Below are 26278 nucleotides of genomic sequence, written 5' to 3' on the forward strand. Positions count from 1 at the left end.
TCTGATGTGATACCACATGTCTCCCATGTATTTCTCACATTTCACCAACAATCCAACCTTGAAATACTTGCTGTGACCCTCCTTCTGCAAAATTCCTTTGTCTACCCAGTATCTAACATCTCTTTCCATAGTAACTCAAGGTCTAAGCTTATTTTTTAAATACGTCCTACACCCATCAGCTTCCCCTCAGGTTTCCAAAGCCCCATCATCATGACTCCTACTTTCTCTAACTACCGCCCAAGCAAGAGTGTTAACATGCCCAAAGAGCTACTGACATAGTGATTAGCTGAGTGACTACTAACAGAGTTAGTAATACCTAAGTTCTCTCTTCCCAGTGGCCATTTTCACTAACTTCAGAGGAGCTGAATATTTCTCGGATTCTTCTTTTCTGTCAAACAGGGTAAAAATAACCAAAATTACTTTTGAAAGCAGAACTGAGATAAGAATGACATGAACCTTGTTTTCTTGGGAAAACAGAAAGGGAAAACGGAAATTTGGACTTACTTAACTGCAATAATTTTCAGTTACGAAATGGTAATTCAGAATACATTTGTTCTTTGATGCCACTTGTTTCACTTTCAGGGCAATTCAGAAGCTGATGGAAAAATACCATAGCAGAGTCTGTGGCTGCTAAAAATGGGATAAAAATTAGGAAAGTAGAAGCTCATCTCATTCCTGCTTCACAGTCTTATTTTATCTCAATGCTAACAAGAGCTAAAAATTAGCCTTGATATTTTAAAGGGTGCCTGCCTGAAAAATCTGGAACAGTTCAGAGCAGCATTTAGAGGAACAAGAAATCTTACTGTTTTCTCTCATCTCCCCCACAGTGCCATGTGTCTGAGATACCTTCTCTTCCAACATTTTCAAGGAGTGGCACTAGTACCAACTCCAGAATGTAGGAGCTCTGTATTATTCTGGGAAATTCATGTATGGTAGAGTAAAGCAATGTCTCTCACTCCCAGAATACATTACATTCTTTTAGTTCTGTCCTTCATGAAAATGAAAGCACTGGAAGAATACAGATTTTTCTACCTTCAGTTCAGTCAGAATAAACATAATTCTTGTCTTGTTTTTCTTTCCTTCTCTTTTCTTTTTCAGTAATAAGCCACAGAATCATAGAATTGCTCAGGTTGGAAAAGACCTTAAAGATCACTGAGTTCAACCGCAATCTAACCAGACTACCCTAACTCTAACAATCCTCTGCTAAATCATGTCCCTGAGCACCACATCCAAAGGGTTTTTAAACAGATCCAGGGATGGTGACTCAACCCTCCTTGGGGAGCCTATTCCAGTGCTTAACAACCCTTTCTGTAAAGAAGTGTTTACTGATATCCAACCTAAACTTCCCTGGCGCAATTTGAAGCCATTTCTCCTCGTCCTGTCAGCTGTCACCAGTGAGAAGAGACCAACCCCACTCTCGCTGTAAGCACCTTTCAGATACTGGAAGAGAGCAATAACGTCTCCCCTCAGCCTCCTTTTCCCCAGACTAAGCAGCCTCAGTTCCTTCCGTCCCTCCTCATAGGGCATATTCTCCAAGTCCTTCACAAGCCTTGTTGCCCTTTTAAGCTAAACAGTAATTCTTTGAAAAAAAACAAAACTGACAATATGTGACCCTTTGACTCCCATTCTCATTTGGGCTTTACAGAGTAAACAAACTAGAAAAGAAAAAAAATTATATAAGCAACACACTTACAGAAAATACACCAGAATAGAGAGGCATAACAAAGTTTATAGTAAGAACTGTAATGACATTTCCAACTTCAGCCAGATAATACTCTACGCATAGGATCATGAAAACAACTCAGGTATTCAGACTACAAACAGAGAGACTAATAAGAAATGTTTCAAATTAAGGGAGGTACTTCTTCATTATTTTCAAAATCAACTTTGCTTTTCATTGTCTCCGTAATCTTCTCTGGCTGTAGCTTAATAGGTCCTCGTCCAATTCGTTCCTTTTCTTGGATTATCTTCGTCACGTCTGGGAAAGAATATTTATTAGGATCCACTTCTAATTTCTCAACTGGTCTGCTTCTGAAACAAGAGGGAAACAAATGAAAAAAAACCACCTTCATTTCCGTGTCAAATATAACAGCACTGTTTTGGATACCTGTTATTAAACTCATTGACTTCATTGCGAGAGTTGTTACTGAGTCCAATTAAATGAGGATTAAAAGTCCTTATTACTCGAAAATTGTTCGTTACAAAAACTCAGTGTAACCAATGAGTACAAAAGTACAACTAAATCTTCATTATTTTTTACAACAGAATCTCTATCTTACAAAAATAAACACAGATAATTTTTTAGCATCTATAATTTGTCTAATATCAGGACATGAAGATTGTTTGTGTCATATTTTAAGTGATTGGCTTCTGATGTAAGACAGGATTTTACAAGCATAATTGTTCCTTCATCCTTCTGTTCATTGTTATCACACAAGGTGATTATTAATTATAGGATGACAGATTTATCTTTGGAAAGCAGAAATAGTCTTTTGTTTAGACAGAAAATGTAATTGTACTAATTTGCGTGCTTATATTAGCTTCATAGGTTTTGTTAGTGGAAATACTAACAATGTTTGTATTATGAAAAAAAAAAGTATAAGAAAGGCCAGAAGTACAAAAGAATCTCCAGATTCAACCACTATTAAGGAAATTCTTTTAGATTACACTTGCAGATGTGGACAGTCCACTCATTAAGGCAACCAAACAACACCACATGATGGTCAAGGACTTGAAATATACTTTGTCTTGCAGCATTTAAAGCTATTCATTGTTGTTGTTGTTTGTTTATTTTCTAATAGATGAACTAAAATGGTTAAACTAGAAAAATTCTAGTCTGTCTTTAAAAAAAAAGGCAAAATGGGAATTTCATTGTATGATTATGTAATTTCTAAAAATTCCAGCATGGTTTATCTTCGTACTAATTTTACTATTATACTAAGAACCACTTTGGGTCAAAGTTTCAAGCTAAACATTACAAAAGACAGTACATTACTCTACAAAATGTGAGAAAACTCCTTGTTTACCCAGGAGATCAGAAAGGAATTAAGACTGGAACAAAGGAAAATGTAGCAAAGTTACTGGTTGAAAAAATGCATTGCTTTGATGACAAATTAGGTAATGAAAGTATGTAAATACAGTATATAAAAAGATTTTTCATTTGAAATACACCACCTTTAGTTTTAAAAAAGCGAGAGTTTTGTGAAGAAGCTTCCAAAAGTCTGCCCGTGCTTCTTCAGTAGTCTCCCAGATCATGCGTGTCAGATCTCTGCCCAAGTTATGGAGAAATGAAGAGACAAGTTTCTTCACTTATGCTAGGCCAAGGAAAACATGACTAACAGAAGAGGTAGTAGTCAGATTAGCCACGTCTTTCAGCATTATGCCACTAGAATTTTCTTGTTCTAAGGGAATTTTTTTGCTCATTTTGCTGATTAGGAAATGTCCAGAGAAGCCTACATCTTAATAATCAGAATAACCTTTTCCCACAAGCGATGAAAACAAAAGCCACTGAGAAAATGTGTTACGAAGAAAGATACAAGAAAATTGTTATCTCTTTACTCTGAATGTTCTTCCATTTATGAGGTTAGATTTTTAATTAAACTAAACAGTTTAATGACACAAAAGTGGATTCATTTTGTGGCAACATTCCAGAAAATGTTCATTCCTTAGAGTTAAGAAACAGTTCTGTTTTCCTCTGTGATTTGTGACAAGTGCTGTCACTTTGAAGGATTTTATAAGTAGCCACCAGGGGATTCTAAAAAGAACACACCCTGTCTGGAAAATTAATATAATCACTAATGATGAGTCACTAATTTTAAGCATCTCAGAAAAAAGTAAAAAAGCATAAATATTAAATTTAATCAGCCTCAGCATGTACTTCACTCACATGATAGAAAAGATTTACCTTGATTTGATGTATTTTAATTATTATTGGTAATTTACATTTGTTCTAAAATTGTACAAATTTCTAGTCATGAAAATACAATCAACACTATGGATTTTGAATAATTCATTGCTTAGTGAATCAATAACCTTCAATACACCAAAAAATAATTAACTGTATCATAAGTAACAGTCCACATCCACAAGCTAGTCACCAGTGATTCTCAAAATTTAATCAGCAAATGTTATCTAGGATTATCTTTTAGCAAGGACAATAGGAAAGAATGAGAATCATCACAGGTCAGATATTCTGTACTTCTTTAGTACAGCTCATGTTACTCCCTCAGCCATCATAAAAGAAATGTTTGGACGATGACAAGCCTTAATTATGCTGAAGTCAGTGCATTTATGACGCACACACAAGTCACTCTGAAATTATTATTTCCTATTTATTTCCATGGAAACTACAACAGATACAAAGAGCACAATAACACTACTTGACAGAGCAATCTCTCAGCTTCAAAATACTATTTTTCCACATAGTTGCTACCATTAGCTGCACATTTTCATCAGCTCTGAACAAGAACCTCCATGTTGCATTCATAAATATCTCCGTGGTCATCTAGAGCATGATTTGTGTTTCAAGTGGCAATTGCTGCCACTGCTGAAATGCACCACCCACTGCCTCACAGTGCTCACATTCACTGTTTGGTCTCCGTAAATATTTAGCAAATGTCAGTGAATTTCAGTTGGTGCCATTTTTTCTGCATGAAAGAATTCAATTCCAAACCTTTGCTTCATACGCACTTCCATGTCAGTTGCTATTTTGTCAGACTGCCTCTCTGCTGCCATCTGTCGCACAGCAACAAAATATAACAGAATATTGCTGGGATGATGGAATCTCTACTGCCATACCACCAACATCTGCCTCAGATATCGTGGGCCAACATAATAAAATAGGAAGCATTAATTTCAGAACTGCCATTGCACGCCTGCTGGAAATACGCTCTTCTCATCATATAGAAAAAATGGTATGACTACTGATGATGTCATGACTATCTGAAAAATTTTGGAAGAAGGAATGCAAAGATTTTCTGTCTAGGAGAGTAAAAAATGTTCTAATGCTTTTTCATAAACAGTGGTAAAATAGTGATGAAGATAATAACATTTCTTGCAGGACCAACTACAATATATCTAGAAGCCTCAGTGTTTGCAAATGGTTCCAATTTCAGGCACTGCTATCTGTTGTCGAGTGGTCTCTACCCAAGCGAGAATGATGATCTACAGATTAGATCGTCATGCAAAATAAATAATATTAAGTGCTTTTTTTTTTCCCTGGCTATTTCTTTACCTTAAAAGGTTATTTCTATCTCTATATAGTTGAAAGATGCTTCAAAAAAGAAAAAGATTTCACAATAAAGTAATGACAGTCAGTCCTTCAATTTTGCATAACTATAGCAGCCTGCTGATCAATCTGGTGTGTGACAGAGCACAACTCTGATAATTCGATGGGGTTTTTTATAATTTACACTTTGTTCACACCGTTCTTAATTACAACATTTGATATTTTAATGATTTGACAGTTACGTTTTCTTGTTTCAACTTCTGAATTTCAATAAAAGTTTGGATTGTCAAAGATTTCTCACACTCGTGATCCAGAAAATACATTGGCATCTGATTAAAAGTTTCCTTTCTTGCATCAGCATTTTCAATGATATTTACAAAGTATGACCAACAGCTCTGGAGAGCCAATATCAGCATCCAAATTTCAGCTTCACAGTTCTGTCCCTTACCTTTCTTTTCACAGTCACTTCACAATATCAAGCTGACCTTGCCTGTTAGTCAGAAACACGCTCCAATATGTTCAATATACAAATCCATTTAAATCATATTTTTACATCTTAATTATCCCAGAAAACAAAAAGCACTGCTAAATTTGTTAGTCAAAGCTGAATCCTGTTTAAACATCAGGGAAGCTTACATTGAAAACACTTTATTCTAACGAACTGTTAAGACCTCATTTAAAAAGTACTGAAAAGTTATATAAATAATGCTCATAGCAGGGAGGTTGAAACTAGATGATTATTATGGTCCTTTTCAACCTAGACCATTCTGTGATTCTATGAAAAGCACGGTTAAGTATGTCTATACTCTGAGTGTCTTATCCTTATCACATATGTACATTTTGAGATGATTTTAGATTTTAAAGCTCAAGAGCTAACTGAACAGTATTTTTGAGAATTTTCTGAGTTGTCCTCACCCTTATACAATTATGGATTATTAGACATATGTGTGAGCAAATTAATTTTCAAATCATTTCTTAGGAACCCCATATTTTTTTCCTCTGTTAGTCAAGTGATATAGGTGTATACTCCATATTTTAGCTAGCTCTGGGCATCCATGAGAATGCAATTCAATCTACACTTTACGCTTAGCAGTGAAAAAAAGCCTTTTAAAAATGTTTCTTAGTCAGAGCTGATCTACTTTCTGTTTAAAAAGTCAGTTGAACTACTACTTCTATGCTTTCTTCTATTTCAGACAATGTAACTTGCTTTGAGAGCAGGAATTCTCAGTATCTTCATAAAAGATATCAAACTATGTAGCCTGCAAAGAATATTTTTGCAAATCCATTCAACTGTCCAGATCTGTGATCAACTCCTAGGTGTTTATAGAAGGCACTCATGACATCTCAGTAGAACTGATAACTGATTTGCCAATTGTGATTTTGCCACACATTTATTCATCTTTGGTGTAGGCCATGTTTCAGTTGCACTTACCTGTCTTTTAGTTAAAATGTTCATTTCTGGTTTAGGAGCAGAAATGAAGGTGAATTTGAGTTTTGAAAAACTGCATAAATCTGCTTGCAGTTCCTTCAGGTTAGTTTGTCTACAGCTTCACAAAACTTCTAGCCTCATCTTACTTCACCTTTTCAGTTTGGAAATTAGTCATTTTGTTCTATGGTATTCCTCTCTGCAACATTAAATTCTCTCCAACTTGTCACACCTCTTTCTGCAAACTGCAGAAGTGTACTGGGAGAGATCCTCAGCTAATAAATTTGTGGACAAGAGAGTAGTCCTACACTTAGCAAAGATTCTTTCAAGCATTCAAATTAGAATGCATTTTTTGTTTTCATTTTCTGTCCCTGTCTTAGTAAATAGCTTTTATCTCAACCCATGAGTTCTATTTTGTTTCCAATTCTCTCCTCTTGGGAGTGACTGAATAGCTGAGTGGTGCTGAGCTGCCTGCCAGATCAAACAGCAACGGTGTATATTAACATTTAGAGATATTTTCCATTTTCTATTTTTTTCTTTTCCAATGTGATATAGGAGGAACAGTCTAATGCTGAGTGTATGGGAAAAGAGTCATTAGGTTTATGTAACTGTTACTCTTAAATTTCCAGTATAACTTTAGAAAAGTAAGTTCCTACCTATATATAAATTTCACCTATGTACCAATGGCAGATTCAGCTTCTCTTCCTCATAAATTCTGACTCCAGTAACAGTTAAGCCTGACAGATGCAGCTGCTTTATTAGTAGATGTTTTATAAGTATAATAAATCAAGAAACCGAATTCCTGCTAAAATAACTTATCTCTTTGAAGGTTTGAAATACAGTTTTGTATACAGTCACAGAATGTGGCAGAAGTAGTGAGCATCATCATATAATACAGCTAATGAGTTAAGAAATTTAAAGCACTATATTATAGTTTAGCAGATTATGTCTGACAGAATTTAGTTTAGACATCTGTATCTGTCAAGTGTAATCACTGCAATGAATATTTTTCCGTAATCTAGGAGACAACTATTCAGCAAGCTTTTAACATCTGGCTAGTCAGCAATTTTTCAAATTAAGAGGTCAAAACCTAGAATTTTTAGAAAGAGCTGTAATTCAAAATGCCTCTTTCCTAATTCTCCTTTTGCGATTCGTATTCCTGAAATATTTTAACAATAAAAATTGCATTTTTTCCTTCAAAATCTTCAGTAAATATTTTAATAATTACTTAAAAGTTTACTGAAATCTAACAACTCCTTGCACTTTGCCATGTAGTACCTTTAGTTCACCACTTGGCTGGAAAGGGGGCCTGCTTCATTATTAGGCTTCAGTCACTTCCTTTTGGAGTGTTCTAAGGAAATGCATATTACCAGCCACTAGTTGCCAGCTCTTTTGCTGTTTGGAAGAATCCATTTAGAAGAGAGATCATGTATCTAAAGTAGGAAGATCTGATTTTCTCCTAGAGAAAAGTTAATACATTTCTTTTAACTGATTTCTTTTAATGTTCAAAGGTTGTATCTTCTGCTTCTGCTGGAAAGAACCACTGCTTTTGTGTACCAAATGCCCATTGTTTGGCCTGGATCTTTTAAAAATAATTGAAATACTCAGTAATTAAGAAGGTGAACTGTTGTAATCACTGCTGCCTAAGGAAAGGGTACAGTGGTTGTGTCTCATTTGGAATGTCAACAATTCTTGCAGTCATCTTATTGTCTTTTCACTAGGCAGGTCAGTCAAGAAAAGACAAAAACAATCCTTATTAAAATTAAGAAACAAAAAGCAGGAAAAAACGACATGAGAGACACTTGCAGTGCCATTTGGCCAGCATCCTAAATACTGAGACCAAGAACAGACATGATCCATAATGCTAACCTTTACTGTCTGCTTAGTCTTTCTATCAACATGTACCACAACAAAACCAAACAAGGAAATATAACACTTTTGGTACAAATAAGCTGCTTAACAAACTTTGCAGTTACCATATCTCACAACAGTACGAATATTGTTGCCCCCAAAAGAGGAAAAGCAAAATATATTAATATATTTCAAAGCATCTGTATTTAGTAAGGCCATGTGGCCATCAACCCCTGTGTCTATTTACTCCAATTGTTACTAACATGTGGTAAGAGAAAAAATCACAGCATATCCCTGATGCTTGTTTGCTTCCAGCAGTCATTAACTACTGTCTGAAGGAGTTTAAGAGCTGGACTTTATGGCATATGTAATGGAGTGGACCTATGTTGCATAACCACAGAATCACAGGGGTTGGAAAGGATCTCTGGAGATCATGTAGTCCAGCCATATCCAACCTGTGTCCCATGAGCCACATGAGGCTGACAGCGTGGCTGTGCCACACCAAACCGCCTGGACCAACGCTGGCAGAAACCCATTGCTCAGCAACAGCCAACTGTAGGTGTGCTATTAACACTGTCTGAGCTGCAGCCAGGGCACAGGGAGGGTACAGTGCAGTGCCAGCACAAGTAATGGCAAATAATTGTATGCATTTTCATTCACTAGCCAAACATAGTCCAGACATTCAACTCAAAAATCTGACCGTGTCCCTTTATTTTTACAAGCCCTATTTTACCAGAGAAAAACATTTCCTCACTTCACAGTTGTGCCTTATTCACATCATCCCTTTTCGGCAATATACACATTTGCTAACAACTGTTTTCAAGGATGCAGTACAGGAGGAGGAAAATCTCATCAAAAATCTCTGATGAACATTTTGAGATCTCACTAAGAATTACAGCTACTGCCACTGAACCAGACTGATGCATCAGTTGGACTCTCTCTAGGAAATTTCTGACTTTTTTGAACTGAGGAGCCCAGAACTGGACATGGTGCTCCAGTTGTGGCTTCACCAGGGCAGAGGAGAGGGGGAGGAGAATCTCTTTCGAGCTGCTGCAAATGTTCTTTTTAATGCAACCCAGGAAAAAAAAAACCTTGCAGAGTTGCTTTTTGAAGCAGTAGCTCAACATGTATGCTCTATCAGTGAGCAAATACATTCACAAGGAAGATTCAAAATCTTTTTTTTTTCTAAATGGTTTTGAGAGGCTACACAGCAAGAAGTTCTGCAGAAACAACTCCCAGTAGGTGGTATAGTTTTAGCGTGCACTATTTCAATAATTTGAATGAGTTGATAGAACAAAACTGATCTGCAGAAATAAGTGCTTTTTTGGCTCTGCATTTTATAAACAGCACCAGACAGCCCATTAGTCTAAGGTTTTTATACAGTGTTGTAACCTATACAAATCAATATTTTTGTACTTTTAACAATAAGATACTCAATAGGAAGCAAATACCTGGCAATTGAATAACTAATATAAAAAATTAAAATTAATGGGAAAAAAAAAGGAATTACCTTGTGCTTTTTTTGTATATTGTGTTGCTGTCAGAAGGTTTGACTGAAGTTGATGATTTTTGCTTAGCCAGGATTATTTCTTTAACCTAAATAAAAATAGACAGAAAAATAAGTCCCACAAAAGTTGATATTTATGCTCAAAAGCACTTAAATTATCTGTCTAAAAATTGAAGCAGTAAGAGGATGTGAATAAATTTTCTCTTGTGATATTTTGTCTTTCTGATAGGTTTTAAAACTCTTCACTCAGGATGAAACATGTATAAGGCCATTTAACCAAATGATTTAAATGGAATCATATTCAAGTACATATATGAATATGTATATTTTAAAACATTTAAATATATGCATATACATATTAAGTATATGTTGTCTTGTTTAGTACCATGTAAATAATGCACATTGATTTTCTCTGTAGCTAATGAGCTTCTTCTTGATGCGTCTTCTGCTTGTATTTGAGTCTTAATGTCTATGTTAGTTCAGACATTTTTACTAAAGCATCTGCTGCATTCTGGACTTCTCATTATTTATGAAAAGGAGAAGCGCCTACAAAGCCTTTCAGCAACTTTGCTAAAATGAAATTTCAAGACTGAAGCCTCAGTGAATTCCCTTTGTCAAAGAAAACATGTCCATCACCATTTTTCTGAAGGAACATATTTCATTTCTCATGGAGAAAACATCTCTCTTTCCTTTCATAACAACATCATGGCAGAGGGATCCCTTAAGCACTTGAAAGGAAGGGGGAGAACAGGAACATAATGGAACTATAAAAGAACTAAAACAAATAGTTCATTTTATCTATTATTTTGTAGTAAAATCGACTTGAAAGTATTCTGTTCCAGATCTCTTAAAGTCTTTGCTCCAAACTGTGTAAGAAGTAAGACAGATTTATAATTCTGTAGCTTCTATAATTCATTTCTGAAATGCATTGCCAAGAGGCTGATCCCTTCTGATTCTGTATATACTCTGGTGAAGGAAAGTCTTTTTCTTTGAACCTTCCATCACTTCACAAGGGGGCCCTAATGTGCATTCCTTTGATCACCCTGACACTAATGTTCCTTACTTCACCCACTGAACACGCTGTCAAGGAAAGAAAGGCAAATCACTGGTCCTGCAATCAACAGGAAAGGATTCCTCAACAGGATAAAACTTTTTCAAGGGTTTGTCATATAAGAGGAGGGTTAGAATTTGTGTACTATATCATCATTTTTTTACTCAAAAGCTCTCTTGCTCAAAAGATGTCAAGAAAAAAAGTAGGTGATATTGTCTATTTTCTTTTTGTTTGTTTTGAAACAATATACAACTCTGGTATCTGAGGTTCACCAGGACAGTGATCACATGTTGATCTCTCAGAGAAGTCAAGAAAGTGAGCTTAACTAATATGGAAAACAGAACTGACAGAGGTTAAACTTTGGCTAAATATAAGACTTTGGGCTCAGGAGAAAGTTAAATGACTGGAATTTGAAATCTGCAATATACAGGAAGAAAGTCTAAGTGAATATAGTGAAGCTTTCTGGAAGTAGTTCTATGAAGCTGTTGCTAATAGTTAGAATGTTCAGAAACCAGAAAAGAGAGGTCTTTTAAGAACGTTAGCAGATAACTCTAAAAATGGATGTGTTAAACAGAATCTGGCATATATTTGACAAAAGAGAAGGAATTTGTGAAAACAATATTTTTAAGCTGAGTCATCTTTTCAGCCTACAGTTTTTTCCTACAATGGCTTTCTTTTCCTGCAGTGTGAATTCCATTGAGTAATAGAGCTCATCTGAAACGCATTTATTCTGAAGGAAGAAATGATTTGTAGGGTTCCACAGCTGTATGTCTCCATATGCACTGGATGGCAGTGAAATATTACTACATTTTCCACACCAAGCTGAGTGAGAATTTTATGAAATTTCATTAGATAATTCTTACACTGACATGTGTGATATATGTCCTTCTATTTTCACATTAAGGTAACTAATTCTCAATGGCCTTTAAGTTTCTGAATGCTTTTGAATGCCTACGCTATAAAAAGCTGTCAGAATTCATTTGTTATTGCTTATACAATGAAGGGTTAAACAAAAAATCAAAGTTTTCCCTTTGCTTTACTAACACAAGGAAACCTAAGTTTTAAAACATGAAACATGATACAGAATGAATCAGAACCCTGAATAAAGTTTGCTAATAATACTGATTTCTGTTATTGTTCACGAACAGTAATTAACATGACTCTCGTATAATCTATTGATGGCATTTTACAAAATTGATGATTTAATATGTCAATTTTGGTTAAAGTTAACCAAGAAACTCTCACTTTTCATCTTTCCTGCATCGTTTGCAATGATGACACTAAGCACAGAGGTTCAAAAGTTAAAAACCTTCACATCACAAATATTTTTACCAGAAAACAAAGCATGCACAATGTACATGTATCAATTCCTTGCTCAGACAAAATCTGTACAGACGCTTAAGATTATTAGAGAATAAACATCACACTTGAAAAGTGTCAGTATAACAATTCATTGAATGTTGTGTCCTTCGCCTTTGTCTCGACAACCGTCCGAAAACTTTGTAGGGAGCGTCTTAGAAATTTCTGACACACATTCTGCATTGGTTTGCTGTACAATAAATAGTACATTTAAGAAAAGCATTTCCAGAAAACGAGGTGAAAATGATTTACTTTCTTCTGCTTTATGTGGAATTTACTATCTATAATATCTATGGAATGGCAAGGCCATTGGAGAGTCAAGTAGAGAGATTTTAGTTTTCATTTTAAAGGCTGGGAAAATATGATGAACAGGCTGGAAGATGTACAGTGAAATGTTTAGCAACCTACTCAGAAACTCACTAAAGCAAGAAAAAAACACTGAATTCAGTTAGCATTCTGTTAGAGATCTTTTCTGGATAGTATTGCAAAAGCCCTTCTGTGTAAGTCTACTTTTTAGTTTAATAGTATTTTAAAAATGTCAGTTACCTATGGAATGTGCTATCTCTTTTATCTAGTTACAAATAATTTTATTTTGAGAATAATTATTTATCAGGAACAGAAATGTTAAATATAGCGCGATATAGTCATTAAGTTTTTCTTATCACTGATACAAAATGAAAAGAAGCTGCATGTACTGCCCTTCCTCTCATCTTGAAATAACAAATTAATATCAAGTTTATGATAAAAAATTAGTGCTATCAAATACTGTTGATATCTTCAACCATACAGTTTTGTAAGAAAAGCTTGTGTTGGCCTTACAGTTACTCCCAAACTTCATTCATTATATTACTTTCCTAGAATACATTCTTTTCATATTAATATGATTTGTATGGATAGAAAGCATTTGACAAGAATTTGTATCCCAAAAATGTAATTTTCACAAATATGGTGGGCCACACAAATTTTGAAAAATTCATTTGGTCTTATTATCTCATAAAGACAAAAAAGCTTCTTATTTTCAGTTCTATTATAAATACATCTTCATACATGGCTTCAGATCATGACAGATTTTGCAGAGGATATTTTCACATATAAAAAGCTGTATCTGTTGAAAATACAGGAAAAAGTTCTGTTAATACTGATTTCCTTAAGAGTTCTTTAAAGGAATTCTAAATCAGACTTTTTGGCTCTATGATTAAATCATCATTCTGGAATGTTCCTTGTTTGGGAAATATATCCTGAATAACTTTAGCTAGCTAGTTATTAGCTTTAACTCAGAAACATTCCCAATGTACTCATAACATTTTAAATACCTTTTTGTGATGCCTCCACAGATTATTTTACATACCTTTGGCATGCTGACAACTAAATGACCAGTTGTTTGAGATCTTTTAGCAGAGCTGCTATCTGGCTTCACTTCCTCAGGGAGCACTAATTGGAATGTCTGTGAAAAAAAACAGAGTTGAAGTATATCATGCTATTTTTTTTATTTTTATTTTTAACCTGGATAGAACACACATACATAAGCATAACTATCACATTCTTTGATTTTTATAGCAGTCTATGTCTAAATCCTTTCACTTTAAATATAGTATTACTAATCCTAATACATGATTAACATGCTAAAGAGCTTTTACTAACAAGAATAGCTGTATGTATATTCCTGAATTGCTGTCATTTCTGAAGTGACATTTCTAAAAAATGTTGTAAAACGATACTTGACTTACATTAGCAATTAAATGAGAAAGCTTATATAGTCTATTTTAGATTTAAATTAATTCTGAAATGTTATTTATGCAGTTGGTAAAGTCATATATATGGACTTTAGTTTACTATTTAAATGTTTCAAATTTTTCAAAAAAGTGATGATAAAAACACAACCACTGAGAAGGGAGAAAAGCAAAATGACGTTTTAAACACTCTTTCAAAGGAATACACATCCATTTGTTTCCGTCAGCTACAAATTCCAGATTGTGAAACTGCTAAATAGCAGCCTAGGGCAACTAATAAGCTCTCTTAAGTGATTTATGGTACCCTATAATGGGAATAAAAAGTGAGAAGGAGAGAAAGAGAGAATGGAATTTCATTTCAGGCTTTGCACCTCTTCTGGTTAGAATTTCCACAGTTTATACATGGCTCAAAATAATGCAATTATGAAAGAGTGGTTTTTCTGCATATGTGCACAAAAGTTAATAATAACTGTAAGTCAGCTACAGAGTACACTGAATAACCATTGTAAAAACTAAGCATTGATCTGACATGAATTTAATAAGAAAAAAACTAACCTTTCCTTTCACCAGAACTCGTATGTAAGTTGGCTGGACATCAATATCAAGCAGAGAAGTGTCCAGATGTCTTCAAAATGAAATTTATATAAATTAATAAATTTTACAATACAATTCATAAGCTCTTCAGATTATTTAACTCTTTAGTAATAACTTGACAGTTTGTAAACTACAAAATTCAGTTTTAGTTACTAAATTAAATGAAATATTACTTAGATTTAGTGGGATGGTTTTTGGAAGAAAAATATGATCTTCCTATGTGTGTTCACAGAACATCAAATAAAATAGTGCCTAATTCTGCCAAGTCCACAACAGTATTTCAGTTCAGCTACTGTATAACTCCAGTGTTTCAAAATCTTTGTAAAAAGTGAGAAGTTTTTTTTGTGTGCATGTGGTTTTTTTTTTTAGTACACTGCTTTATATTAATATGAAAATTTGCTTACTTGCTATTTAAAACTGTAAAAGTATTCTGCTACTATTGTTAGCTGGTAATTTTTAATAAAGGGATCCTTTTTGTATCAATTGAAAATAAATATTTATATTCCCAGAAAACAGTATTTTACATTTCAGTACTGGCAAACAAAGATGTGACCTGTAGAAGCTCCAATCTAACATCTGCTCTTCATTGTGTGAAGTATACTCTTGTTCCTGTGGCCAGCTAGTGAAAGTATGAGAACATATTTCCTATTTCCCTTCATTTATAATGTTACTTATAAGGTGAAATTTTCAAACTTTTTAGTTTTTGTTTCTTAAGCACAGACTATTACACAATATCCAACATTTTATTACATGAGAACAGAATTTTTAAGGCTCCAAAAAACCTAATTCTTATAATTCAGAAAAAATTGAGTGGGCTTGTTCTAAATGAAATCAATTGGCTTAAAGGGAAGAACACCTGATGTGAATTCTAATATAAACTCTAACAAGTTCCAATTACAGGGAAATAGTCTTGTGGCTTTCAAATCCCTTTTTGACCCAGAAGTAAAGCCACAAATAAAGCTGCTAAAATACTTAGTAGTATATACAATAAAAGAGTTATAAGGTTTCCTTCTCATATTTTGGTCTGTTTCAGACAAATTTCTTCCAGAGAATGCTCTGTCATAGTTTAGTGAATAGCATAAACTATGGACTCTTTCCAGTAAGTGCTATGGACAAGGCTACCTTTTCTTGTTTCAAGAAGAATTTAATTAGAAGATCCTGAACTGTACTGGAGCCCTTCTAGGCCCAGACAATGGACAAAAACTCCCATTTCTTACAATTCTATTCTGCCAGTGAATGAATGGAAAGGATTTTACATAAGTATAAACAGACAAGTGTGGAGGAAACTTGTCTGTAGACTGCAAAAGACATCAATTAAAAAAAAGACTACTAAAACACAGAGCTCACTCAATCAATCTGAAGGGTCTTTGAGTTATACAGTTCCACTTCTTTGACAGAGGCTTCAAGATTGATTCTATAACCCCCTGCATTATTTGTTTTCCTCTTGAAATTCCCATTACAAAAAGGAGTATATTTGGAATTCTGTGTATTAGAACTTATGAATAGTAAAAACGAAGTGGAAAAATAAATAATAAGTCTGACCTGTAAAAATAAATAACAAGTCTGACCTGTAAACAGCAAGATCCAAGATTAACTGATTGTTTTCTTCATCATCTTTCAAAGAGAAATGAAGCCTAATAGTAATGATAAGACACACCATCAGAATCAATTGGGATGAATAAACAAACATGATCCTCTTCAAATTCAACTACTAGCAATTTCAGGTAAATAAAAACACCATAAGATAATTATGTCACATGATAATGATCATGTGATAATGTGACATGATTATTTGAGAAATGGTTTCAAATTTTCGACATAAGTAGTGAAAAATATTGACATACTGACATTTGAGCTAGAGTCAGTCACACTTATATTTGCTTTCTGTTCTCCCTACCCGATCCCCAAGAAACAAATAAAAATTGTGCTGCAGGTTAGTTAGATTAAGTTCAGTCTGTCAGTGCGGAAAGAGAGACATCTGCTGGCAAAATGTCTTTTTTATAGATGTCTTCGTAGAAAAACAGTTCGTGAAAAGCATGAACAGCCTGAAACCCAGTAATTCTAACTTCATAATTTGCATGGGTTTTTTAATGTAAGTTACCTGTAGCATAAATATCTGCATCTGCGTTTGTAAAATAAAAAAATTAAAAATGCATAATATCCTTGATTCTACAAGCTTTGTCCTGTTTGTTAAAAATAAGGCCATAGATTCTAATAGCTAATGTGCTTTTGATCTGCTGGCTAACTTCTAAAATTTATGAACAAATCTCAGCAGTTATAAATTTAAAACAACTCTTGTACTTCTACTATAAAGAGATTTTCTCTACAGCTACAAGTTCTGATCAAACACTGAAACTGACATCAGAATCCTCAGATACTTTGGGTTCATCTAATAGAAAAAAGCTAAACTGTTAACAGTTTATCAGTTAGCAGTAATATCTCAGTAATAAAAATACAGATATACTTTTAAACTCTTTTCTCTCCCCTACTGTAACACAGACTAGTTGGAAGAAAGCTTATGGAGCTTTTAGTTTATGCATATTTTTGAACAGAAAACTGCAAAAAGCACAAACAGCTTTTTCTCCCATTCATGCTTCCTTCTCTTACTACACCCAAAATCTTGAGAATGCATTAAAATACAAAGGGCAAAAAAAAAAGAGAATTGCAAAATTTTCTAGGTGAAAACTTAAGTAGAAATGAGGAAGATAAGTAGTCTTCTTTTCTGAATAGCATACAGCCATTCCTTTCGATAACCTTTCAGCATCAGATAACCCTGGATATTTTGGACATTAGACTTAAGCCATAAAACAAAAACTTTGGAGGGCACCATCTCTCTACTCTTTATTTGCACCATCTCTCTACTCTTTATTTATGTCTTTCCAATACCTGCCAGATTGCACTGAAGAGCTGGAATATTCCTGTTGAAGCCATAACAGCAAAGAATGTCATTGAGCACATTATCTGGCCACATCCACACAGTAAATTTTAATCCAGTAAACTCAGGTGATATGAATAGGACTGCTACTAACAGTTAGCTCTAGCTGACTGTTTTTCTTAAAGATAGCTTGAGCTTTATTCTAAATCCTTTCTATTAGCATAAGATTTAAACTATTTAAGGTTCATCATCTTTCAACTAGGAAATCATTCTTTTCATTTTCTGTCAACACATTTTTACAGAAAGGTATATCAAAACAATGAAAAGATTATTCCAATGAAGATCAAATAAATACAAGCTTTTCTGCTATTACCTATAATTTTACCTAGATCATAGAAAATTATGCACTGACCCTACAATGTAAGATTTCGAATCCCTTAAATTTGCATGGGTTTATGAATTTCCAAAATTCAGAAAGCATTCTTCATGCCAGTGATAAGTACTTTCTTAGCTTTGAGGTTTTGCTTGCTTGTTTGTTTGTTTTTGTAGTTAAACCAGTCTTAAGAAAAAACTGTTCGGAGAACAGCAGACAGGTATGTTTCCCTTTAAAGGCCAATTACTGCTCCTGTAATAGGCAGTTTGGGAAGCCGTTTATAAGGAAACAATTCTGTCTTCTGTTTTCCATTAATACAAGAAGGCTTGGTTCCAGTTTCCAGTGAAATCAATGGTAACACATGGCTGATATTCCAGGAAATTCATTTTAAAATGGGACTTGAATATCTGTGTGCCTTTGTAGACACGAGCCTCCATTGCTACAGACCTTCTATGTCATGCATACGCTGCACAATTCTGCCAGGTTTATATCTGTCATTTAAGGACAGGATGATTTTGTTCAAAAATAGTACTTACACATAATTTTCCACATTTAAAGTGGCTACTTATACACATCTATCTTCAACAGTCAAATTTTAGTTACACTTTTTCCACTATTAGCAAGATGCTGTTGGAGAGATTTACCATAGAAGGGAAAAAGAGTAAGGAGTTTTTACACAAAAATAAATTCTTTTGTTTTCAAATATCAAGATATAAATTAACAACCTTTAACACTTTACTCACTGAAAACTATTTTTCCAGCATCAGAGTATAATTTTAGGAGTAATTTTCCCCACTTGAAATAGAATGCTCCATATCAGAATTTGTCTTTTGTCTTATTTTTTGTGTTGTCACACATCACAAAATAGTGGTTTAAATCAACTGTTTAAATTCTTCACAGCACTGCTTCCTTACATACTTAGGCATATTGACATTCAGAATTTTTCCTTCTTCAGTGACCAGTTTTGGAAGAGGCTTCTCTCTCGTTTTTGATCCTCTAAACAAAATAGAAAGAAAAACAGCTTATAATTTCACATTTTCATATTTTAGGTTGAATAGCAAAACTGAAAGGAGGAGATGTCAGGAAAGCAGGGATTATCTGGTTCTGGATTTTAAGGATACAATTTATTTCAGAAACTAAGCAGGTTATGTCAGATGTCCAACTGAACATTAAAAGAATGCTCTAAAGCTGAGCAAATGCTTTGTAGTATCGTTTATTTACATAGATAACAACTTCTTAGATGTGTCACTCAGAATTCATTGTCAAACATGATATCAAACATGAGTTAGCTGGCAGAACAGTAGAAATTCTGAAATCCAAACAATGGAGCTGAAAAGATAAATTATTATATTTAACAACCCTGTTTGAGAGAAAACAAAATAAAGGATAAAATAAAAAATAGAAAATGAAAAATAATGAGCAGCCGGTATATTTTATTCACATTGTTAAAGCATATTTGCACAGGTAAAAACAATATTCAATGTGAGGCAGATGCCAACCTCCTCTCTGTGCCTTCAAAAAGTTGTTCATCTTCAGTTCCCAAAATATATTATAAAAAAAAATATATACCTTATATTGTCTCTAGCTTTCCTTTTTTCTTCAATATATCTGTGAGTTTCTAATCTAGATTCTGGAGTATATGGTGTCGGCTCCTCCCAAAATCTTCTGTCTTCTTCATCATCTTCAGCTGTTCTCCACATTTGTTGTTCTCCTTCTTTCTGATTTTCTTTGTATTGTAGGGAGTCTGGTCTACACGAAACCACATGGAACATTGTTTGAAAAAGAAGAGTGACAGACTGATTACTCCAATATGAATATTAATTCCTACCAATAACAATATTTTAAGTATTTGGATAACTTATTCTGCTCTAGTCCTTGCAGCAATCAAAAAAAAAATTTTCAACACAATACTTTTCACTGACTTAACTAAGAAATGATACTACGATTTTGCCAAGCCATCTGAAAATCCTGAAAGACAGTTCAAAAGAGTTAATTTCAGCAGCAGAATTGTCAGATGCCCTTATAACCTTCAGGTGAGAGAAAATCTTAGGTCTTTGTTATGCTTAAATATTTCCTATATCAGGCTGTAGTAGATAAGAAATTTATAAGACAGCAACTTTTTATATACACATTTCAAGTGTCATCTTAAAACCTAAGTCACTTTTCCCCCTAATACTTATCTATCTATGTAGAGTGGAAACTAAATTTATGATACAGCTGTGATCTGTGAGAAAAAAGTTCCACAACCAGTGGAGACAAGGATGTGTCACTGGGAAGAATACAGAGATGCTGTCTGGACATGTAGAGATGAGATTAGGAAAGTCAAGGCACAGATGGAACTGAACTTGTAGAAGGAAGTTATAGAAAAAAAGAGGTTCTATAGGTACATTGGTCAGAGGGATAGGTGAAAAAGAGCGTACCTCCTCTGATAAATGAGAAAGGAGAACTGGCTACAACAGATTTGGAGAGATGTTTAGCTTTTGAAGAGGGTCCAGAGGAGAGGCACAAAGATGACTAGAGGGCTTTCCTATGATGATAGGCTGAAGAAATCGGTCTTGCTCAGCCTGGAAAAGAGAAGGCTTTCCTTCCTCCCCCTCTACTCTGCCCTGGTAAGGTCTCATCTGGAGTACTGTGTCCAGTTCTGGGCTCCCCAGTACAAAAAAGACAGGGATCTCTTGGAAAGAGTCCAGCGGAGGGCCACAAAGATGGTGAAGGGCCTGGAGCATCTCCCCTATGAAGAAAGGCTGAGTGAACTGGGTCTGTTTAGCCTTGAGAAAAGACGACTGAGAGGGGACCTGATCCAGGTTTATAAATAATCTGAGGTGTGGCGGCCATAGCGGTGAGGCCAGTCTCTTTCAGTGGTACATGGAGCAGGACGAGGGGAAACGGACATAAGCTGCAGCACAGGAAGTTTCGCACGAATGTGCATAAGAACTTCTTCACGGTGAGGGTGACGGAGCACTGGAACAGGCTGCCCAGGGAGGTTGTGGAGTCTCCTTCTCTGGAGATATTCAAGTCTCGCCTGGACGCCTACCTGTGCGACCTGGTGTAGGGAACCTGCTTTGGCAGGGGGGTTGGTCTCGATGATCTCTAGAGGTCCCTTCCAACCCCTACAATTCTGTGATTCTGTGATTCTGTGAAGGCTTCACGGAGACCTCATTATGGCCTTCCAATATCTAAAGGGAGATTATAAACATGAGGGAAATCAACTTTTTACACGGGTAGGCAGTGATATGACAAGGGAGAATGGTTTTAAACTAAAGGAGGGAAGATTTAGATCAGATTGGGGGAAGTTTTCCACACAGACAGTGGTGAGGTGCTAGAACATATTGCCCTGAGAGGATGTGGATGCCCTATCTCTGAAGGTGGGGTTAGGTTAGGTGGGGCCCTAGGCAACCTCATCTAGTGATTAATCTCTCAGTTGGCAACTCTGCCTGTGGTAAGTGAATTGGAACTTGATGATTCTTAAGGTCCCTTTCTAACCCAAGCCATTCTACCATTCTTTGATTCTATGAATCACGGAAATTAGACTCTACTGGACTAAAAATGGACTAAAGATGAAGGTCAAGTACAGTGAAAGATAAAGCGAGAGAAAAATCCTTCTGCTATCTTAGTAACATAAGGTAGAAGAAATGTAGGTGTAAACAATTCCATAGCCTTTTACACATCTCAAAAGATCTTCAAATTGTTTCATTCTTAATATCTATTAAGTCTGAAGCAAAAGAAATTATAGATGAAGAACAGCTTTCTCTGAAACAATTGTATTACCTTAAATAACAATTTACAGCTGTCCTCCTGAAAGAAGCTATCAATTACACCATTTTGGCACCCAGACAATTTAGCCTGGAGATACAGGACAAAAATTCTTTTGTACTGTCTGCAGGTCAGTAATTAAAGACATTTATAGCTAATTATATTTTTTAGTAGGCATAAAATGCTTGAGGATAAATGCTAGACTCCCACTAGAATCAGTAATAAAGACAAACATGAGACTTTAAGTATAATTATATAACCAATATGCAGGAGGAAAAGCAAAATTATTAATGAAGAAAGAGAAGAATGATGTTTAGATGATTACTTAAAAACTGTTGCTACCTACTGTTACCTGTCAAGTCCAAGCTCAGCTTCCATTTGTTTTTCTTTCCTATCCTTTCTTTCACGCATCCTTCTTTGAGCCTCTTCTTTTTCTTTGGCTCTTTTGAGAAGGTAAGCTTGTTCCTGTTGTCTGATTTTCTGTTTCACTTCTGGATAGTATTGAAGTGCTTGAATTCTCTCTGAACGTTCTATTTCTTTACTATCCAAATACTTCCAAAGGGAAGAAAAATCCATATAAATACATGAGAAATTTTAAACATATTCAATCAAATAAATCCATTAAACTGCAGGTTAACTTAATATTCATTTCAAACCTCCAAAGCACTATTTAAGAAACAGTATATTTAAAAGAATTAACAGTAAATTTCTATTTAGATCTGAAAAAGTGTTTGTGCCTAACAGTTGCCTTTTGCATCTTCTCAGAATTTTACTTTGTCTTATTACTATGGAGTAGGAAGGGTCCCTTCAGCCATTTCTGTTATTTTTTTCTGATTTTGATTCAGCTCATAGAACTATTACAAATATATTTCTTTAAATGTGTTCATTTACTGCTGACAAAGTTAGTTGAATCTACTCACATTAAGGAAAGTAAGTGTCTGTGCTTCTCCAAGGTAAAGCGTGAGTGTGTACTTGGGGTCATTTTCAATGACAGGAAATCATTAGATCAGTCCCCGCACAGAACCTCAATCTCAACATATCTATTTACAGCAGATGCAGTATAGTGCATTTTCATGTCAACTTCTACCCTTCTATTGCCTTACACTGTTGGTATGGTATATAACATCAGTACATTATCAACAACTTATTAACTTTCTGAAATCGTGACAATATTTAAAAAAATATATTTAAAAAAATATTGTCTGTATAAAAACAAATGAGTAAAAAGCCACAACTGTACTGTGTATTTATCTTTTTGGAACTTCGTTAAAGCATCTCCAATGAAAATGATTTATAACTTTAAGAAAAAACTGTGGTTTAATCAGAATTCTTGAGAACAGATTTCACTTTCCTGAGGGCAGTACGAAAAAGATTCCTATTTTTTCCTACCATAGGCATTTATTTTGTTTTGGATTAGTATGGTTAGTCAACAAAGCTGGTTATTGATTTGTTCATAGAAATAACAATAAAAATCTTACTTTTAATTGATGAAGTGTTGCCACCACAAATTGTCTATAACCTTCAAATTCAGTGCATGGATTACCCACTAGAAACAGTTCCTTCAAATGTATGTTATATTTTAGGGTTTCGACACTGGACAGTTCACCAATGAAATTTGCTGTCAGGTCAAGCTTCTTCAGTTCTTCACAGCCTATTTGAATTAAAAAAAAAAAAAATCATTCAATTTGTTCATAACATAAATGCTCACGACACATACACACAAACATACAAACACATATATGTACTTGGGTACTAAAACTGATACCTGCATTTGCCTTTTGTATAATAACTTCATCCTGTCAAGATACATCTTTTACAGGCCACAAGTAGAAGACTGACTCACAGCTAAGCTTCAAGAGATCAGAATATTTATAGAAAGAAAAAAAATCTTGATAAAATGGAAAATATAAAAAAATTACTCTTGGTTTCATGACTATAAGAACTGTGTGGTCAGATCTTGTATACTAGTTATTAAATGCTTCATTTTCCGACAAGATAAAATTCAGCTTTAATAATCTGATCATGCTGGTACTGTTCTCAGCTGAAGTCTTCTCCACATGGCTAAAGAGTGCCTAATTGCTTCGGAAGAGCAGGATGACTTATGGGTTTCTTTTCTGTATAATGTTAATCTTAACTAACATTACCAAAGTGTTGATAAAATGTTTTCTAAAAATCCACTCCAAGTTGAGATCAAGTTTTGCACTTTATGGACTCTGCTATTGTTATGAATATTTTATCACTGATTAAATTGCAAAAACTGGTGAGAAAGTGGTGTGTTAACCAGAAACACTTATTATAATTAGTAGCACTAAATTTGCTAACAAATTGATCTGGGAAATCTGGATCCAGAATTTATCAGCTACTCCTTTTATCATAATCTGTCCGTGAGTAATAACCTTGGCCTAAGAGTAAAAAAGTTCAGCTAAGAGCAAATTCAACTTCTGTGCTCATTGTTTTAATCACCTCTTTTCCTTTGCAGGTCTACTTGGCAAGTATTCTATGCATAATGGAACTGAAAGAGCATAAACAATGCAAAATGATTTATTAGAGGATTAAAACCTCAATTTTTGCAAGGCTCGCTCCCAATGTTTCTGGCATCTAAGTAAATGACAAATCACAGTAGTAAATAATGCAGCCTGCTAGAGGAACTTAAAATTTGCTGGCATGAAAACAGATGTAAATTTCTCAACAAATTGCCAAATAAGTAATGCAGTACATATTTCTGCAACTATTTGTTTATTTTTCCATTTGATTTAAACCATTCTCTTGAATCAGCATGCATATGATTCAAAAGAAAATAAAGCAAAACAGCTTTTTTTTTTTGTCCCCTTGCTAAGGTCCACATTTTATATACTGAGCAAACTTGACTAAGCAGAATCGAGGAAGAAAAAGGAAATAAGTCAAAAGTCAAAAATGTTTAAATAGTACGGAATGTATTTATGGATGGCTCTAAGTCTTAGGACTTGCTCATGGAAAATGGTAAATCCTTGGACAAGCAATTATAGTGACAGGCTAAATGATTAAACAGAGATAATATAGATAAAATTTTATGTAAAGATAGAAAAAAGATTGATCTGAAAACCTCTATGAAAATACTCCAGACAATGGAACTTTTGTACAATGTAGAATGTCCTCCTGTGAGACTTTCGATTGCTGAAGTAAAGAGACTGCTGGATGACAAAAAGAGATGCTTTTTACAGCCAGCATGGTATTAAAAAACAAAAACAAAAACAAAAAAACTTTGTTCTAGATAAGCTGCATAACAAATGACAGAATCACAGAATTGCTCAGGTTGGAAAAGACCTTAAAGATCATCGAATCCAACCACAACCCAACCACACTACCCTAACTCTAACAACCCTCCACTAAATCATGTACCTGAGCACCACATCCAAACGGTTTTTAAACACATCCAGGGATGGTGACTCAACCCTCCCTGGGGAGCCTATTCCAGTGCTTAACAATGCTTTCTGTAAAGTTTTTCCTGATATCCAACCTAAACTTACCCTTGCACAACTGGGACAATACCAATCCTGTAAAGATTCATTAAGTTTTGATTCCTATTTTGTAAAGTATTAAAGAATGGAGCTGTCATAGCTGACAGCACTGGTAAAAGAGTACGCAGAGAGCAAGTTAAAATGCATTTAAGAAACAACACTGACAAAACTTCAGCTGTAAGAACCACTGGCTACAAAGAAATACTGAAACACTGCACACAAACCAGCTTCTTCTGACTGTAAACACAGTACGTTTATTGATGGGCATAATTAATAGCTTCCACTTTTCCTTACAGTAAGTCTCTACTCAAGTTTTTCAATAAGAAAAAGCGAAGTAGTTTATTAAAATATCTTACCTTCCAGATTTTCAATTCTTTCAATATTGTTCAAAGCAACATTTAAATATTCTAGCTTCTTTAACTTGCCCACATTTTCTGTAACAAAGCATAGATCCATTACTTCAGTTTCCTTCACTGAAAAGGCATTATTTTTTTACTTGTTTGCTTAACTTCAAACAAACAATAAAGCAGAAAAATGGGAAGGACAAAACTGAATTTGTATTAGACTGCCAGCCATTAATATTTTAACACTTAAAAAGATGAAAACAGGATTTCTATGAGAAGTATATGTTAATATTAAAAAAGAGGGAAAGCTATAAACACATTTTTTATGAAAACATCTATAATACCAGTACATAATGCAAGAGGACTGGCCAAAAGACATGGTGAAACATTTATCATGAAAGTCAGGAATGATTGGACCATATTTTGTCAAGCTTTATGAAACTGGAGTTTTACACTCATTTATATAGAAAAGATTGGTTTATTTAGTATATATTCATTTTCTAAAGGTCTTTTATCTACAGGGCTAATACAAGTAACTTAATCAATAAATCCATGTTATGTAACAGTTGGAAGAATTTATTCTGTTTTGAAATAAAGGTTAGACCTACTATCTAATATAACCCAAAGTTACTTAGCCTGCAATTTATGTTGCCTATAAAATAGTATGAGTTAATTCTGGTAAAAATGTGGT

The 26278-nt window shown here is 34.5% G+C and overlaps 1 protein-coding gene across 1 annotated transcript; it reads right to left on the reverse strand.

Moving 5' to 3' along the window:
- Positions 1–1638: 1638 nt before the first annotated feature.
- Positions 1639–25699, reverse strand: LRRC6 (leucine rich repeat containing 6). Its single transcript, XM_010709403.3, has 10 exons — positions 25600–25699; positions 23225–23397; positions 22099–22298; positions 19563–19742; positions 18912–18989; positions 16314–16379; positions 14707–14776; positions 13770–13865; positions 10015–10100; positions 1639–2031 (listed from the first exon to the last, which is right to left on the reverse strand). Exons 1-10 carry the CDS (start codon positions 25697–25699, stop codon positions 1845–1847), a joined length of 1236 nt encoding a protein of 411 aa, XP_010707705.1. The 3' UTR covers positions 1639–1844.
- Between the last annotated feature and the right edge of the window lie 579 nt (positions 25700–26278).

The sequence above is a fragment of the Meleagris gallopavo genome, chromosome 3 (genome assembly GCF_000146605.3).
Source record: "Meleagris gallopavo isolate NT-WF06-2002-E0010 breed Aviagen turkey brand Nicholas breeding stock chromosome 3, Turkey_5.1, whole genome shotgun sequence".
In the NCBI taxonomy this organism is placed as follows: Eukaryota; Metazoa; Chordata; class Aves; order Galliformes; family Phasianidae; genus Meleagris; species Meleagris gallopavo.

What these genes read in the sequence shown, in the direction of transcription:
- LRRC6 (XM_010709403.3), bottom strand. Translation starts at nt 25,699, where the DNA reads ATGGATCTATGCTTTGTTACAGAAAATGTGGGCAAGTTAAAGAAGCTA. An exon ending in CTGAATGTCAATATGCCTAA is followed by an intron (nt 16,380 to 18,911) that starts GTATGTAAGGAA and finishes CATTACTATTAG; the next exon opens with GCTTCATTTCTCTTTGAAAG. An exon ending in TAGTTGTCAGCATGCCAAAG is followed by an intron (nt 10,101 to 13,769) that starts GTATGTAAAATA and finishes ATTTTTATTTAG; the next exon opens with GTTAAAGAAATAATCCTGGC.